The 17,923-nt window shown below is 44.0% G+C and overlaps 2 protein-coding genes across 2 annotated transcripts; both read right to left on the bottom strand.

Moving 5' to 3' along the window:
• Positions 1–407: 407 nt before the first annotated feature.
• LOC120430581 (uncharacterized) lies at positions 408–12,914 on the bottom strand. Its single transcript, XM_039595688.2, has 4 exons — positions 12,575–12,914; positions 12,373–12,521; positions 3,679–3,941; positions 408–3,622 (listed from the first exon to the last, which is right to left on the bottom strand). Exons 1-4 carry the CDS (start codon positions 12,886–12,888, stop codon positions 539–541), a joined length of 3,810 nt encoding a protein of 1,269 aa, XP_039451622.2. The 5' UTR covers positions 12,889–12,914; the 3' UTR covers positions 408–538.
• Positions 12,915–15,110: 2,196 nt separating this feature from the next.
• LOC120430584 (SUMO-activating enzyme subunit 2-like) lies at positions 15,111–17,663 on the bottom strand. Its single transcript, XM_039595690.2, has 5 exons — positions 17,507–17,663; positions 17,278–17,440; positions 16,998–17,152; positions 16,653–16,940; positions 15,111–16,591 (listed from the first exon to the last, which is right to left on the bottom strand). The coding sequence occupies exons 2-5, from the start codon at positions 17,419–17,421 to the stop codon at positions 15,244–15,246; spliced, it is 1,935 nt and encodes a 644-aa protein (XP_039451624.1). The 5' UTR covers positions 17,422–17,440; positions 17,507–17,663; the 3' UTR covers positions 15,111–15,243.
• Positions 17,664–17,923: the final 260 nt, after the last annotated feature.

Raw genomic sequence — 17,923 nt, 5'->3', positions numbered from 1 at the left:
TTTTTCCGTGTACCTATTTTTTTTCTCAATAGTCCTCAACAATACCTACAACTTTGCCGAAGATACAAATTGATCAGAAAATTCACTCGAAAGTTACACATGTTTGAATATTTACGTACCATTGTTGTATGGATAGCAGCCGAAATTGTATGGAGACTTGTATTGGTAAACCAATGACACAAAATAGCTTCTTTGGGCATAGGGAAGACCCCCATAAAGTTGAGCCAAATAAAAAAAAACAAATAAAATCCATTTCCGGTTTTGGTAGAGAATTGCTCTAGTGTCCTAATCATATTGACGAAAATACCAAATTAACCAAAACATCTCTTTTCATATGTGATATTTGAAAAGCTTCAATATTGAACATTGTTTCTCATAAAACAATCAAAACGCGTCTTGTAAGCTCGATTCAATCAAACGAATTATATTTCAATAGGTTGTCAAAATACTTTAATAAATAACATTAGTGAGAACAAAATGAAAATAAGTTCAACACTTCCGTCCGCCAATCACTCGCTATAACATAACCCTATAACTCCTACTCCACCGCCTCGTCCCCACCGACCGTCACAATCTCCTCGATCCAGGCGGCCTGATCGCTGGCGCTCATCTCCGGCTCCGCGTGAATCGAATTTCCATTCCTCAACCGCTTGAACAATCCGTCGATAAAAATGCGCACGTTGCACCGTCTCGACGACGAACATCCCCAGGTGCTGCTGCTGCCGGACTCGTTGAGAAACACCAACCGGTACCGGTGACCTTCGTACATGATCGTCACGATGGGGCGCAGGAAGTTCGGTTGCACGCGGAACCAAAACGGCTTTTCCGCGCCCGTTTGCGCGTCGGTGATGGTACTGCGGCCGAGGGGGAAGGTTAGCAGGTTCCACGGCTTGGTGGAGTGGCTGTGGCGGGGGATTTCCGGGAGGTGGGCCAGCTTGCAGCTGTTGTCGAGTGTGATGGTGGCTCGACAGGCGCGTACGGTGGTGTAGATGCACTTCCAGCTGGTGAATTTGGCGGTCGACAGGTTGTAGTAGTACTCGAAGCCGTTTTGGACGATCTTCATGTTTCGGTTTTTGAGCTGGACTTGGAAGTTGCGGTCTGGGTCTTGGGTGGAGAGAATTTCTAGCAGGTCGTGGGTACTGAGGGGACCTTTCTTGATGGGGACGGTGCTGGTGGAGGGCGTGTCGGGGAAGGAGGCACCTTCGAGGAGGTCGGGTTGGTCCGATCCGGTGATGGTTTTGATTTCTTGGGGTGTTAGGGCGGCGTGTTGGTGAGAGTTTTTGCAGGCGATGGAGCGGAGGCTGCACTCGACTTTGATGTATCCGGTGCAGGTTCGGGGACATTTCCAGGTGCTGTGTCCGTTTCGGTCGATTCGACAGAGCGTGTACTTTTGGCCTTGGTAGATTAGGCCACGGTTGGGGAAGAAGTCCGCCGGGTAGGTGTACAAATAGTAGGGCTGGTCGACGTTTTTGGTTTCGTCAAATATTGTCCTCTTTCCGTCGGCGAGTTTGAACGCTGGGACGTCCCCGTCCGAATGGTTGTGCTTGTGGTCGGATTCGTGCAGTCTTGCGCTCATTCCGTCGGGGCTGATGTACAGCTTTACATTGCAAAGGCGAATGTCGCTCCAAACGCAGCTCCACTGGCTGAAGCCTGTTGATTCCTTTGCGTTGAACCGGAAGTCACGCCCTTCGAAGGTGACGACCAGTAGTTGCTTTTTGAGCTGTTTGACGGTGTAATTTTTCTCCGGATTGTGTTGGCTGATGGTCGTATAGATCGGCATTGGCAATGGCTGAGCAGTCGCTGGTTGCTCCACGGATTTCATCACCCTTCGTCCAGCAGGTTCGGTGTCCTTAACCAACGAATCCATGGAACTTTGGGGCAGCCCCAGGTGCGTGTGTTCTCCCTTGACCTCCATCTTGCGGAAATCTCCTTCGGAGAGCAAAATCGCCGCACAGGACTGCCTCCTGAGACATCTCCACCGAATGATTCCGTGCTTGCCAATTTCGTGCAGCGTGTAGAGATATCCACGGTACAAAACCCGACGCGACTCATGGTTCGCGTTGAACCATTTCAGCAGCCAAACCGGCTCTCCGGCGATCATTCGTTTGCCCAGCGGATAGTTAAGCAGCTCGAGCGGTCGAGTTTCGTGGTTGTGTTTGCGCTCGATGAAGGTCAACTGTTTGCCATCTAGACTTACTTGGGCAATCGCTTTGCAGTTTCTAAGCTGGAACATCGCGCACTTCCACAGCGTTGAATTGTCCTCAAGTTGTGTGGAATAGCAATACTCGTAATTGTCCTCATCGACGACCTTGAAACCTGTATCAAGTGGAAGCACCTTAAAGTTGCGCGCGGGATCCTTCTGCTGGATGAGTTTGAAAATGTCCACATTATTCTCCTTCACCTTCGCTTGAACTCCATCCTCCGCTCCGTTCAAACCTTGAGACTTGGACGTGTGAGTCCCGTTGCTCACGTAACCTTCCTGGTCGGCCCGCTTTTCAATCGCAACTCGCGACGTCGTCCGCTGATACGTACGAATTGCCTCCAGCGAGCCATCCCGAATGCCGCGCAACCTCAACGCGTGGTCAATCTCCCACTGCGCCAGCGGTGGATGGTTGTGCCGACCGCGCATCTCAAACTTCTCAAAAAGCGGATCAATCCGAAGCAACGCCGTGCACTTCCTGAACACGTGATGACACTTCCAAACGCCAATCAGTCCCTTGAACCGAATCGACTGCAGCAAGTACTTCTGCCCGGCAAAGATCAAACTCCGCGTGTACTGACTCCGCTGGCGTTCGCCGTACAGCAGCCAAAACGGTTGCTCCCTGCCGTCAAACTGGACCATCCCCATCCCCTCCGGACACTCCATCAGCTTGTCCAGCTCGTTCATGTGGTTGTGCTTGTCGATTGATCCCCCGAAAGTGGCCAACATTCCCTTCGCGTCAATCTTCAGCTTCACGCGACATTCTCGCAACTTACACTGCACACAATGCCACAGCGAACTCCCGTCCGGCAAGACCAACCGTAGGTCGAACGAATATTCCTCAAAGACCACCTCAACCGCCTCGTCCGTTTCATCCAGCACGTCAAAGTTACGATCCTCGTGGTCACTTCCAATCCACGGCAGCGACCGTGCCGTGACCTTCCGCTTTTCCCCACACTCCTCCCCCTCCGCCGCCGTCGATCCATCCGACTCAAACCCCCCCACCTCCTCCCCATTCTCGCTCCCAATGCTGTACGAATCCGACGAATCCATCACGTCCTCGAGCTTCACCGGCACGGCCGTCGGGGAAAATTCCGCCCGAAATCCAGCCAACTCTTCAACACCGCCCACACAAACCCCGCAAAGCTTCGTCACCGTGTCCCAGCTGTTGATCTCAACCCCCAAACAATCCCGCACCGTTTGCACCACATCCGCCACAACGCTCCCCCCTGGAAACAACTCGACCAACGCGCCCTCCGCCTTCAAGCAGAACCGACACACGTCCTCGTCTTCCTTGTCATCCAGCCCGTTCTCGACGTAGCTGTTGCAGTGCAGGGCGCGCGTCCGGAAGGCGTGCTGCGCGTCAACCCGGTCGGCACAGCCGGCGCAAATCTGCCCCGTCGGATCGACCTCCGGTGAGATCTAAAAACCAAAGAAATAATAAAGTAAGCAATTTCGAAGATCTAAGAATTACTCACCCCTAGGCCAAGACAGTCGATGATCTTGTCGGCGGTTTCCGGGTCGGAGCGCAGATCCGCACTGGGCTTCTTGCACAAATTGCAGGTGGATTGCGGGGAAGGTTGTTGTTCGGGTGGTTCATCACTTGGTTCAGGTGCTGGCGCTGGAGATACCGGTGCTGGTGGTGGTGGTGCTACAGCTTCTGCCGGTACATCTTCACTGCGTTTACGTTTTCGTAGCGAGCGTCTCATTGTTGTGCTGGGATCAGGTTTATCTAAACGTTCTTAAATCGTCAAAATGCTGAGAATTTTACTTTAAAATTAATTTTATAGCTAGGCAACGATTTTGTTCTACCTCTCGGAATCAAAACAAAAACATTCCCGTGAAACGTCAGAAATCTGGTCCATGCACTGATGAAAATTATCAGTTTAATTTTATATTGATTATAATATGAAAATTACTATTTCGACATCCATAAGTCGCCACGCTCTGAGGGAAGAGAGTAAGATAACGCAAGCGAGTTTGAAGTATCCTAGACCCACCTCCAAGAATAAAACCGAATGACAATTTTATGCACTTTTGCATATCTAGAGTTCCACTTGAACAACATTTTAAATTTTTGCTTTTTGGGTGTTTTTGAGACCGCAAAACATAGAATTATCTTTCTTTAAAAAAAAAAAAAAATCACCAGATATTCATGTTATGGAGGAATTTATGTCAAACTTTGCGTAACAAAACAATAAATCGTAGAACCTGCAACCATCTTCCGACATACGGCTTTTGTAAATTATTTTAGAAATTTTTGAACATTACATTTTAAGGATGGTATGCTGATCGGAAGGAACGCAAAACTCCATATAAAAAAACGCCCAAGAAACGGTCAAGGAAAGGGTCACGAAAAGATTTTTCTTAAGCGGTACGCAGCTGAAAAGTAACAGAAACGGAAAGATTGCGTTTGACGTTTCTTCGCGCGGTGCTTGTTTGTAATATGTTTTAATAAAAAAATCAAAGAATTGTAATTTTCTTTTTGATTGCGACTGATAATTACAAACGTTTCAAATAATTTTGTATTGGATATAATAATATTTAAAATTCCCGCCAAATCTCAAAATGCAGAATATTGTAATTAAAAGGACAGATTTAGTTTTTTGGTCGAAATGGAGTAAAAAAAAGAAGTTGTCTTTATAGATGTCGGCCATTGTGTCACCAACTATTTATTGCTAGTACCAACCAGTACTCTGTATTACGAGTCCCCTGCGCTGTCCGATTGATCCACACTCGCGGGACCAAAATGAAGTAAATCAGAGTGAAATTAAACTTGACAATAATCATACAAATATCTATGTTCTTACTGAAAATACAATAACAATCTAAAATTTTGAAATCCAACCAAACAACAAATTCAAAAATATGAAAAAACATACATTTATAAAATTTCAAATAACATTTTTTTTTTAATAATAAAGAAAATTTCAACAAAAATCTGAAATTTGGAAATTCTGTAATTCTGTAATTCTGTAATTTCGGAATACATTCGTCCGGCTTCAGCTGAAGATTCATGCTGTCCCATGTTGCATGTTCGAGTGTAGACCTACGGAAAACCTTGCCGCGAAGAGAGGTGAGTGAACCTGTCTACGAGCCACCTACGACATAATTCCTCGGGCGGCCCAGGTCAACTCGAAGTTACCCCAGGCACCCCCAGTGCAGGACACATTGGGGGTAGAAAGCGGATAGAATAAGCAAAACATCAAAGCAGAGCGCGAGCCATACTTTTAAAGTGGTTTCTGCAAAGAAATTTGTATTAACAAAATGGTCAAAAATAAAAAGGCGATACTAATTAATACTTCCCTGCGACCTTGGAGGTCTCTCGGTTGGACATATAGCCGTGGACACCAAGCTTGGTAGCAATCCTTGACAGTCAGGGTGGTATTGATCACAGCTGATGTTAATTTGTCCTGCAGCTGTGTAGCAAGTCAGATGCTCGCTCATTCGGTTTGAAACGAAAAGAACAAAATAGAACACAAGAAAACATTAGATTCTGATAGTGAGTTTTACACAGATATAAAGTGTAATATAATATTAAATATATTTATAATAATATTTTTACTTCACGATTATTTATTGACACTTTATTTAGTTAGCTTTCACTATCACTTTCACTATTTCTTCGGGTCGTCTAATTTTCGTCGTGTTCCCGCACTTGAAGAATTCCGCATAACTTATCATTGCTAGTTAGAAGTGTCATGTCGAACATGTTACAAGCTAACACAACAGTGACACAGAAACAGAACTTCACAAGCACGGGAATTTGCACACGACCTCCCAGTGAATTAATACCGAGCTTTGACCATTTTTTTTTTTTTTTTACAACTATTACCTAAAATGTCTAAAGCAGCTCAGTAAAACTCACTGGGAGCGTTCCACAATTTAGCCCCATCCGGGGGGAGCTTATCCCTTTGTACCCTCGTGTTTGTTTCCTTTGAACAATAGTCTAGGTAGTCCAATAATGTTCAGTACAAGTTTGAATCGAAAGCAATTGCTTCAACAACTGAACGGATCAAACTATTGCTTCCCTTGCCGAACTAACTATGCTACTGTTACTAAGGAAACAAAAGGATAAAACATCATGATTTGATGTTCTAACAGGTACGTTCAACTAGCCAGCTGCGAGACCCATCAGCCCGGCCGGGAACCAGTCTATATCTGTCGAGTACAGCATACGGTGTGGTTCACAAAATATCAAATACAGCAAACACAACACTAAGGCTATACATATGGACTGGCGGGATGGAAGCACGTTGACACCTCCCCCCAACAAAAATCTGAAATTTGGAAATTTAAAATTAAATATATGCAGAATTGAATAATAATTTTAATATTAAAGTTTTTATAAATTCAATAGCACGCAACATTTCTTAACCGCGTTCCTTCCGATCAGCATACCGTACATTAGAGTTTAACTATTTATTTTCTCAATTTTAAAAATTGAGAATTTTAGGTCAAGAAGTCAAAGTTTGAGGCTTGAGAAAAGGATTCTAAAGCCCTATGTCAATTTTTATGTACAACGGCAAAAAAAAACACGATTAAAAACCATTTTTGAGAACTTTTTTTTCATTTTCATGCAAAAAAAAAGTATGTAAAAAAAACATTTTTTTTCGATGGATTGGAAAGGATTATTTCTATCAAGACGTGCCACGTTATTTTTTTTTAAATTGATTTAAAAATCCATTTTAAATCCTTTGCGGTTGTACCACGGGGTTGGGCACATCGTTTATCCGTAGCGCATATGGAGCAACTTCCGTAAATATCGGTTAATCCTATGCACGATTATGCACGGCATGCGCGGGATTTCAAACGAAATTTTGATCAGTGTGGAATGTGACGTTTCTACACATCAGCTGAAAATGTCATGTCTAGCTGTAATTTTTTTTGTGTTGGACGAAAACGCGGAATTCGGCAAACAAAAACAATTTTGTGCTAGGCCAAGTTTCCGATCCCTTCTGTCCTCCTGTGCTGAACATTCAAAATGTTCCTTTGCCAGAACGGCCAGAACCAGCATTGTAACAGTAGAACAGATTGGTTGGTAAGTTAGGATGTGTAAACTGCCGTTCTACGCATAATTGTCCCATGTTCAAAAAAGTGCAACTGAGAAAAACGCGATTGAAATTTTTCGACCGTTTTTTGTGTTTCTACGCATAATTGTCCCGTGGGTCCCTATTCACCCCATAAGTCCCTAATCATCCCAGTTAGCAGTTTATCACTCTTATTTGTAATCCTCTTGCTATACAATAGGTAAACAAGACACAATACTTCGTAAAACTGATAATTTCGTGAAAGAAAATACTTGGTGGGACAATTATGCGTAGAAGTACAACGATGGGACAAACAGACTTGGTGTTGTTTTCAATGAGTTTCCGAACAAAGTACTAGATTTTATGTGTTTTTCGAAAAGTAAACGTCAAACTAAACCTAAAAATGACAAAAAGTCAGAATCGACCAAAAATGACATGGGACAATTATGCGTAGAACGGCAGTAAACCAATCAGGACTTTGAAATGTTTACGATTTTCCTGATTACTTTCAGCATTGGAATTGAACTAGAAATGCAACGACGAATGTTGATTTCATCCAGCGCAAACATGGCCAACTACATGGAGAATTATCTGGTCTTGTTCAAGAATCTGCCGGACATCGAAGGCGGTAGTGGAAAGGAAGAAGTTCTTAGTTCTTCCGCGGGTTAGTTGAACGGCGATGGCCCCGGAAGTAACAGACTGTCGGCGGTCGCCGCCTTGTCGACAGACCTGTTCAGTCAAGCTACACAACGTATTATCATCGTTGGTATGCAGCAGGTTGTATCGCGCGGGTGCTAGATGGAGAAAAGCTGTAGCAAAGCTGAATTTGATCGACCATAAGATGCGCCAAATGAACCAGGACATTTAAACATAAAAAAGAATCAAAAATAATAATATGTGTGAATTATTACAAATTTATTAAAAATAAAAGGGGGTGGGGGAGTAAAGTTCTTGAAAAGCCAAGGGGGGAATGGAACGAGGAAAGTTGAGATCGACTGTTCTACAGTGAGTATTCCGACGAGTGAAAAATCGCGGCCCTCACTTCCCACTGCTTAAGGTTTTTACCGGAACCATCAGTTTGTCGACCGCATCTCAATGATCAACACCCACAGGGCATGGTCGCATCCGAAACAATCTCCTCAATGACACTAGAAACTCTTTGAAACTATTGATGAACCTCTAGAGATCCGTGTCGCGTCGAGTTCCGAGAATCACCAATCCCCCTTCGAGTCCAACCAGCTACGATGACCCGTGTTCGCACTATTCGTTTCGCTTCAAGCAGCAAATCCGCGGAGGTTGAATCTCATACATTTAGATCACTTTGCTGAAATCGTAGTCGCAGTTCAACCGCTACTTCTGCATAACCCTGACGGAACAATGCCACCGAATCGCCCATCTGCTCGTTGCATGGTGCCTTGTGATGGATAGCCAATCTGGGGGACGGTGGTTCCTCCGTCGCAGGTGATAGGAATCGTACGCACCTTCAGACTTTGCCCATTGCTAATCCTGGGCGGTTAGGAGGAGATTTCAGTTGGTCAGTATGTGCAACGTTTTGCAGTTTACGCTGGGATGGAACCGATTGGATTCCGTCCCAATTAGTGTGACCGGAATCCCGAGCAGTTGGAACTGTCCAGAACCAAGATTAATTGCCCGAAAGGGTCCAACTCTTCATCTATGACTGTTCAAAGTTTCTGATGCAGACGATTCGTGCTGCTCTGGAGTTCGTTTTCCCGTACGGCTCTCGTTATGTAAGCTATCGAGAAATTAAAAGTGAGAATGTGTGCGTGCAACATGGAGTTAAACTTTTCCAAGTGCCATGGGAACCTTCACAGCAACTGCACAGAAAGTTTAACTCCATGTTGCACGCACACATTCTCACTTTTAATTTCTCGATATAAGTATATCGCAACCTTCAACGGATCGTAGAAAATGGTTCCAGAAACCGTAACGGAAATACAGCTGTTTAAAGACTAACGGAACTTCACCATGACTCTTGTTAAAACAGTCGTAGGGCAAAGGAAGTGGTCAAGAGAATCGGTTCCAACTGCTCCGAGGTCCCGTTCATTCCAGCGTTCCGTGCCATCCAAAAAATGTTGCCGGAGTCAAGAGTCAAAAGAAACTAATTTGTTTGAGCATGAGCATGAGCATGAGCATGAGAGACCACCCATGGTTGTCCTTCTCCGTTGCTGAACAGGACCGTTATATGCATTCAGCACAACCAATCATACGCTTCAACGATCTAGTGGTGTTTCCCTTATCAACAGCATGCATGAATGCGCCGAAAAGATAAAACACCAAGGTCGCTGAAACACGAATGTGTGCAAATAGGTAACAGTCATTGGCCACCAACGGCGCCCGCCATGTCAGTTTGTAGATCTCGAGGGAACGGGACGGGAATGTTAGTTAGCACAGGCTGCTACCAAGGGTGGGTTCTATACGATATCCACACCCCCGCGTGTGCCGGAAAACTACTTCTACTTGGGATTTTGTTAGTAGGGAAGGGTAATGGTCAGGATTCATCATAGAAGATGATGATGTGACCCAAATAATCGTATATTTTTTATTAGATAGATTATATATTATTCTCAAGGCAAGCAATCGGATGCTGCGGTTGAGACAATTCCCGTTTATTTGATATGGAATTATATAAATGGTATATATCTTAGGCAGCCGGCTGTGGAAAGATAGAACCGATATTATGTTTAATTATTTAGAAAATATTAAACTCCGCGTAACACTGGTAACACGAGTTGCTGCTAAATGACGCGTATATGAATGATTTATCAGGCCATACTGAAAACATTAGGCGGGAATTTGTATAGTCGCGGGGAGGAGGGTCTTGAAACCTCAAACGAATTATCTCAACAAACATTACCGGATGGTCCTACTCTTACACCGATAAACTCGCAAATACTCAAACTAACTACCGACCGAAAGACCGAGAAAAGTAAACGAACGAAATCGCGACGTAGGTAAATCAAGCAGCAGAAACTAGATTGTATTTGAAATAGAAATAAGGATAACGATTGGAATTTTCTCACCGGAAATAAGTCTATTACGATGGTTAAGATGATCGATCGGTGCCACACACCCGCGACGACAACAACAATGTCAAAATGGCGATGGCTACTTGGACGCGCGAGTGGTCTAAACTTTCACGAAAATGTATATGCTTCATTTAAGACAATTTACTAAACTAAACTAAATAGTGTCAAACGAAAAAGTGACCGACCACCGGGGGTTGAGTGTATGCTGTGAACAACATTCAGAAACCTATCCTTAATGTCTTAGTAACATAAAAAACGCGAAATTTTTTAAAAATCTACAAAAAACGCGATAATAAAAAGAAAAACGTAACGTTTTACGTTCACAAACGATCTCTAAATGATAAAAAAAACCGTACGAATACACTATGTATTAGAAATTTTATATGTACACCAAGGGTTATTTTGAGTCTGTCATGACCTTTCGTAAATCCTAACACACTCTCACAAAGCAAGCCGTATGCGCCACAGCGCAAAACGGCTCGCATCTCTTTTCTTATTGGGACAAACGTCAAGCCCCAAAAGAGAGAAAAAACACTCATACAAACACATCTCTCAAACTCGCTCACTCTCACGAACATGCATTCACGCAAACAAAGCATTTCCCCATACCAAGTCGGAACAAACTCACCGGATGTCTGCCACTCCGTAAGAGCGGTCGGAGGTGACCCGTTGTCCGCAAAACATCCGACACTCCCACGCATTTCGCTGAGGAGAGCGTTTTTTCGTCTGCGCAAACCAGCACACGCAGGAGCAGGACACACACACTTGCAGATTTTTCTCCTCTCTTCCTCTTGCCACCCTTCCTGCTCTTGCTGATCGCAGCAGGCCGAGAGCACACACACAACATTCGCAAAAAAAGCTATTCAAACTTCGTCCGACGATTTAACTAAACTAAGCCAATCCAAGCCTTTTTTTCCTTCCTCTAACTTTTCCATTTCCTCCGTAAAATTCACTTGTGACGCACATTCCTTTTTCGTTGATTGAATCGCCAAATTAAATCTTTCAAATTCAATTTAAAGATCATCCCAAACATAAACTTCACACAGCCCGCACGCATACAAAGGTAGAGTGCGCACGCCAAGCCCCTCCGCCGCCTTGGCGTTCTCACTAATACAATCAAAATGTTGAAAAATGTTTTCGGGCTTGGCGACGCCATTGAAGAAACTTAAACAAAATTGCTCGAAAATGCACTTATATTATGGAATTTTTCAAAAACTCCATCTTTCCCGAATGGACGAAACACTTCTCAGTCAAAAGAAACTAATTTGTTTGTACACAAACAGTAGTGCGCGCGTTTGTGATGTCATCGATGACAGCTGAGAAAAACACTGAAATAAAATTTATAGAGAAATTGTGCATGCACGTAAATATGGATGCACATACGGATCAACATATGACATAAATGCAATATATTCGGAGTGACCACCTCGTGGGTTGTACAAAGGGTCATTGTACTCAGAAAAATAAGCTTTATCGTTGTGAACAATAATATCACAACATTAAGCCTAATTTTAAGACCCAGTTTACGAAAATAAGAATTTAAAAATGTGATTTGGTTGTTTTGAAAAAGTAATCTAGATTTAAATCAGATAAAAATGTGTATCGCAGAATTGGGTCCTAAAATGAAGCTTAGATTGCTGATATTATTGTTTACAACGATAAAGCTTATTTTTCTGGGTACATGCAATGACCCTTTGTACGACCACAAAGAGTTTAAAATGGATTTTTAAATCAATTTTGAAAAATTATCCTCGCGGCCCTTCTTAACAGAAAAGCTCCTACTTGACAGCTCGTTCCAAGGAAACCATAGTTGATCCATCGAAAAAATGTTGTCTTGTCAAAAAAAAATTTGCATTAAAATGAAAAAAAGTGATCAGGAATGGTTTTTAATCGTGTTTTTTACGGTTGTACATAAAAATTGCCATGGGGCCTTAGTACCCAATTAAGGAATTCAAGAATTTAGTTGTTAGAATTTAAGAAATTCTCAAATTTTGCAGAAATTTGAAAATTTTGAAACTTTTCATACGAATGTTTGAGTTTTACCCGGAGATAAAATCCATTTTATTACCCACTGTTCTGCAATTCTTTTGGTTACCTGTGGAAGTGTCTCTATTGCCAAGGACAAACGAGCTGTTGGGTTCTCCGTTCGACTCGTTCAAGGCTTCCAGCCACTCCTCGTCGACTACAATAGGAAGCACACTTGAATTTGTCGCTGCATCAACGTCCTCCTCCTCGAGTTGAGGGCTGTAGAAACAATATTTATCAAATAACCTACAAGACAACAAGCCAAATCGTACCCTTGGTCCTGCACCACTAATGGTGGGTCGCGCCAGGACGTGCCAACAATTCTCGGAACGACTCCGAACCGCAGCCCGCGGTCCGGCCGGCCCCGAATGCGGAAGTCCTCTTCCGCAAAATGAGCGGAACATATTTTCCGGTTGACCAACACTTCATCGCCGTGCTCTTCGTAGTCGACCAGCAGCTCTTCCGAGTCGCAAAACTGCACCCACCGAATGGCAACGGTCGGATTTCGCGGGAATTTAATAAACGACGTTCCGTTCCGCTTCACTTCGTTGTTCGAACACGTACTAACTTCGCACTTGCGACCCATTTTTTGTTGGGAAATGAACGTTTTTATTACGCGACTTGTGAGTCAAGCTCAAAAGTTAAGCAAACTGACAAGCTTTGTTTTGATCGTTGTTTGACATAAGCGTTTGCGTTTTGAATGCACGGAGAAAAACATCCGTTTCGAAATTGTATCTTCGTTATTCGCCAACTGAGCAATCCTCTACGACAGCGATTCTCAACGGGGGTACCGGGCCTACTTGATTTACATGGCAGGGGGTACCAGCCTAGAAGAAGGTTGAGAATCGCTGCTCTACGAAATCGTTTTTTTCTTAAATTTTAATTTTTGTATTTTTGAATCCGGCTGAAACTTTTTTGGTGAATTCGGTATGCACAAAGAAGCCATTTTGCATCATTAGTTTGTCCATATAATTTTCCATACAAATTAGGCAGCTGTCCATACAAAAATGATATATGAAAATTCAAAAAATCTGTATATTTTGAAGGGTTTTTTTGATCTATTTTGGTGTCTTGGGCAAAGTTGTAGGTACACGCAGAAAAATAAGGCATATTTGAATCAACAAAACGTTTTGTTGATTTAAAAATCAAGATTTTTGTTGAATCAACGCTAAACGTCGAAGCAACTTTTTTCAAAACAACAAAAGATTTTTGTGGATTTGAGAAAATCAAGGGTTGTTTCAACGCAAATTCGGCGTTGATTATATTCAACAAAAAAATTGTTGAATCAATCCTCTTACAAGCTGATTCTACAAAATATTTTTCTGCGTGTATGAATAAGGACTACACTGTAAAAAAATGATACACGGTATTTTTTTGTGAGTTTTAATTTAACTTTTTGTCACTAAAACTTTATTTGCAAATAAACATTATTTTTATTATTTTTTATTTTCTGATGTGTTTTAGGGGACATAAAATGCGAAATTTTCAGAAATTTCCAGAACGGGCAAACATTGAACCAATACTGATTTTTTTTAAAATGGAAATATTGGTCACACAAATTTTACAACTTAATTTTTCGATGTTAAAATGAATTTGGAATCAAAAAATACTTTAGTGAAATTTTGATAAAATGCACCGTTTCAAGTTATAGCCATTTTCAGGTAACTTGTTTGAAAATAGTCGCAGTTTTTTATTTTTTTAAATTAGTGCACATGTTTGATGGTCGATTAAAGCTCCAAAAATACTATTTAGGCTATAAACTTACCAGCAACAGCACCGCCTCAAGTAAGCACGCAAATTTATGCCATTTACTGGCCAAAAAGATCAAATTTAATGCACTTTTGATCATAATTTCTATTTTGCGAGACCATTTCTCATCATTTTGGTGGCACACACATCCACACGCAAGATGAGAGGTTAACTGCTTAACGAAAGTCGCCATCAATATCTTTTCACTTGCGCTAACGATTTCAAGACGCTTAAGATATAAAATTGCTTCCAACTACAGCAACATGTTCTTTTGCACATTAGTTAGTCATTCACTTGAAAAATAATCCCGAAACATGTAAATAATTAGCAAGCGCCATCAAAAAAACAAACGCGCTGGGTCTTTTGACGTTTGAATTTTGACTACCCATTCCAATCGAAGGCTGAAGAAAACCGAGCGAGAAGCAAAGGCAAAGAAAGAACAAAGGGTGGTCACCAACACCACCACCAGCGCCGGTTGGAGTGAGCCAGTGATGCCAGGAAATATTCTCTATAAATGCTACTTTTCGTGAGTGTTCGCTTAAAATTTCATCAATGTTGGCAGCACTAAGCAGACCCAAAAGAGCGCTGGAAGAAAAAAAGGACTAAGCTGAAAATAGGAAAATGGCCGTGGCCTTATGCACTCGACTGATTAAAATGCATTTGGGATTTTTTTTTAAATGCTTGTAAAAGGAATAGCATAACTTTTAATAAAAGTGAAAATAAACAGAAATGTTCACAAACTCGTTGGTGTACTTGGTTTTAGTAAATTTCAAGGAACAATCTAGATTATCCAGCATAATTCAAACACGACCGCTTATTAGGCTTAAAATGGGTATATTTCCCCTAGATGTCGATTTGTGAACCATATTCCTTATTTTCAGGCAATTTAGAGCTTTTTTAATAGGTCCTATAAACATATGAAAAACAATGGTTTATAAGAACTTTTCGAAAAAAAAAAAATTCTGGTAATTTTGCTCATTTCAACAGAAAAGAAAATTTAAAAAAAATAAAAATTATTTTTTCAAGGCTTTCGGACACAATTCGAACACACACCCTCCGTGGAATGGATTACTCGCACTCGAGATACATTTATTATTTGAGTCCAAACTTTGCCCAACCTGCATTTGCACTTGTTCCAAGAGTGACATCAAAAAGAAGCAATTTACGCTTACCGGATCCCCCGCTCCTCCTCCTAGTTGATAACGATCAAATCGTCGTCGTCATCCTCCTTCTCCTCAACGCGTGCCTTCTTCGTCGAAGGTCCCTCCGTGTCGTCGTTTTTGCGCTTCTCGGGACCACTGCTCGTTCCGCTGGGGCCCGCTTCCGCTTCGTCCGACCCAGCCGCTGCCGGCTTCTCTCCGTCCTCCTCGATGATGCACATGTCGTCGTCGTCGTCGGCAGGTGCTGCCGCGGTTGAGGTTGAGGGTTTCGAGTTGCCATTGGACGTGGAGGGTGTGGCGTCGGGTTCGTCCTCTTTCGGTTTTAGGGATTCGGGGTCGGCGACGATGTCGAAGGAGGGTTCGTCGCGGGCCGGGTCCTTGTGGACGATGGTTACGGTGAGTTCGTAGTTTTGGACAAAGTCGTCGACTTTGAGGATGCACCCGTCGACGATTTGCAGTTCTTCGAGTTTTTTGTCGTTGTTGCAGTCGGTTTCGCCCTCTTCGGAGGAGATGACGATGGTTCCTTTGCCGTCGATGGTCACGTCCGGGCCGATCATGTTGAGGGCCTTGATGAGGATGTCGTCGCGGAGTTCCTTGACGGTGACGTTCTTGGTGTCTACTTTGAGCGTGACTTCGGGTTTGGCCGCGCAAACGTAGCATTTGGGGTTCGGGGGGTTCAGGGCACGATCCGGTACGAAGAGCTGGTTGCGGGCGTTTGGCCGGAGGCGCATGTAGACGGACTTGCACTTTTCGAACTCTCCCTTGAGGACGCGGAAAGCGTGCATTACGACGACACCGGCGGTGATGGCGTTGGTCGTGGCGATCGCCGGGATGATGTTGCCTGCCATGGACTTGATCTCGAAGCGACTCTTGCGCGGGATGTTGAAGATCTGCGCCCGGATGTTGGCGCAGGCCGCGACAAAGTCCATCGCGTACTTGTCATCCTTGTCCCAGACGAGGTGATCACCGTCGGGCAGCTTGCCGAAGGCGTCCTTCAGGGCACCGATCGCGTCTCCAAAGACCTTTGCGGATTCCGTAAGGCTGAGTACCTTCTGATCACGCAGCACCGTATCGGTAGGGGCGGCAGCTTCGCCGTCCTCTTCCAGTGCGTCCCACTTGGCCGGATTGGGCGGCGTGCGGCTCTTCCACAGGTTGGACATACTCAGCAGATAGTTTATATCGTCGTAGAACAGCTTGTTGAAGATCTTTTCCGGATCGTAGCCGCACTGCGCGGCCCAGGTGCGCGTGTTGACGCGATCTACGTTGCCCTTCTCGTTGGCATCCGCCGCCAGGGCACTCTCTCCGGCTTCAGCCCCAGCCTCCGGATCGGCCGTGTCCGGTGAAACATCCTCATCTTCGTTGCTCTCACCAAACAGTTGACTGAAAAAAACAAAAAAGTTAGTCTCATTCAACAACCCTCAAAGTAGTCAAAAATCTTCACTTGAAGAGATGCTTCGCCCACACGATGCAGTGGATCGGCTCCGACGGCGTGTTCCGGATGGTGCACCCGGGGAAGGACTTTTGCGCCGCCTTCGGTGTGCACTCGTAGCACTGCGTCTGCCCGCGCTTGATCAGCTCGACCTGGCCGTTGTAGCCGGCCGTGCCGGACTCGATCAGCGGCACGTCCGCCGTCAGGCAGAGCCGGTTCACGTGGTTCCGGGCGGCGCGGTTGTCCAGCGCGTTCAACACCAGCTGGAACTGCTGGAAGAAGCTCACGCCGTAGTTGGTACTGAAAATTGAGAGGAGATTAGAACCTCGAATTTGAGCTACAAGAATTCAATCTAACGTAGTAATACTGTCGTGATACGCCTTTATCTTGACGTTCGGATTGAAGCTGAGGGCGCTCTCGCGGGCCACATTGGCCTTCGACTTGCCGACGTGCTCCTTGTGGAACAGAAACTGCCGGTTCAGGTTGCTCACGTCGATCGTGTCCAAATCAATCTAAAAAAAAGGAAAAAAAATCAACCATACTGGCAACACTGCGCCGCGAAAGATGCACTTTTTGCAGGTTATGTCGCGTTGCAACAAGTCTGCAAATTTTCTAAAAATAAAAAGCAAACACTCACAATTTCAATGTCCTGAAACCCTGACAAAACCAGATTCTTCAGGATCTCGCAGCCGATTCCACCCGCACCGACGACCAAAATTTTCGAGTTGGAAATTTTCTCCTGCAGACTCGGCTCGAACACTCCTGCGATTTGAGCCGCCATGTTTGTGGGTCGCGCTTGTCTGCCGGGTAGAAAGAGAAATTTATAATTCACTTTTCCTCCGAAAAACCAACTCTCATCTACTTACCGGTGCTTGATTTACGTGCGGGAACCTTTGAGGTAACGATTGCTAGGCAAATGGGCCGTAATTATGCGGTAAAAATTGGTCAAATCGTGGAACGACGCGGCTGCACGAGCAGAAAAGCGGCTTGCAAACAAAACAACTTTTTGACAGTTCGCCGATGCGAAAAAAATGTGACAGGACGCGGTGATTCAACTTTACACGCTAAAATTTGGATTGAGACGGAAGGGAACGAGTGGAAAATGGAATTTGAGCGCAGATTTTTGCACAGGAGTTTGCAGAATTTGGAACACGGTGGGAAAAAATCTGATTTGTAACTAAAAACTAGAGGTGGGCAAAACCGCAAACCGCTCATTGAAAAGAGCGGCTCTTTTGCTCTTTTTCAAAATTTGGATAAAAATGCCTTTTTCAAGAATGGTGTGA

Source organism: Culex pipiens, chromosome 2, assembly GCF_016801865.2.
Source record: "Culex pipiens pallens isolate TS chromosome 2, TS_CPP_V2, whole genome shotgun sequence".
NCBI lineage: Eukaryota > Metazoa > Arthropoda > Insecta > Diptera > Culicidae > Culex > Culex pipiens.
This window is presented reverse-complemented; position numbering and strand designations above follow the sequence as displayed.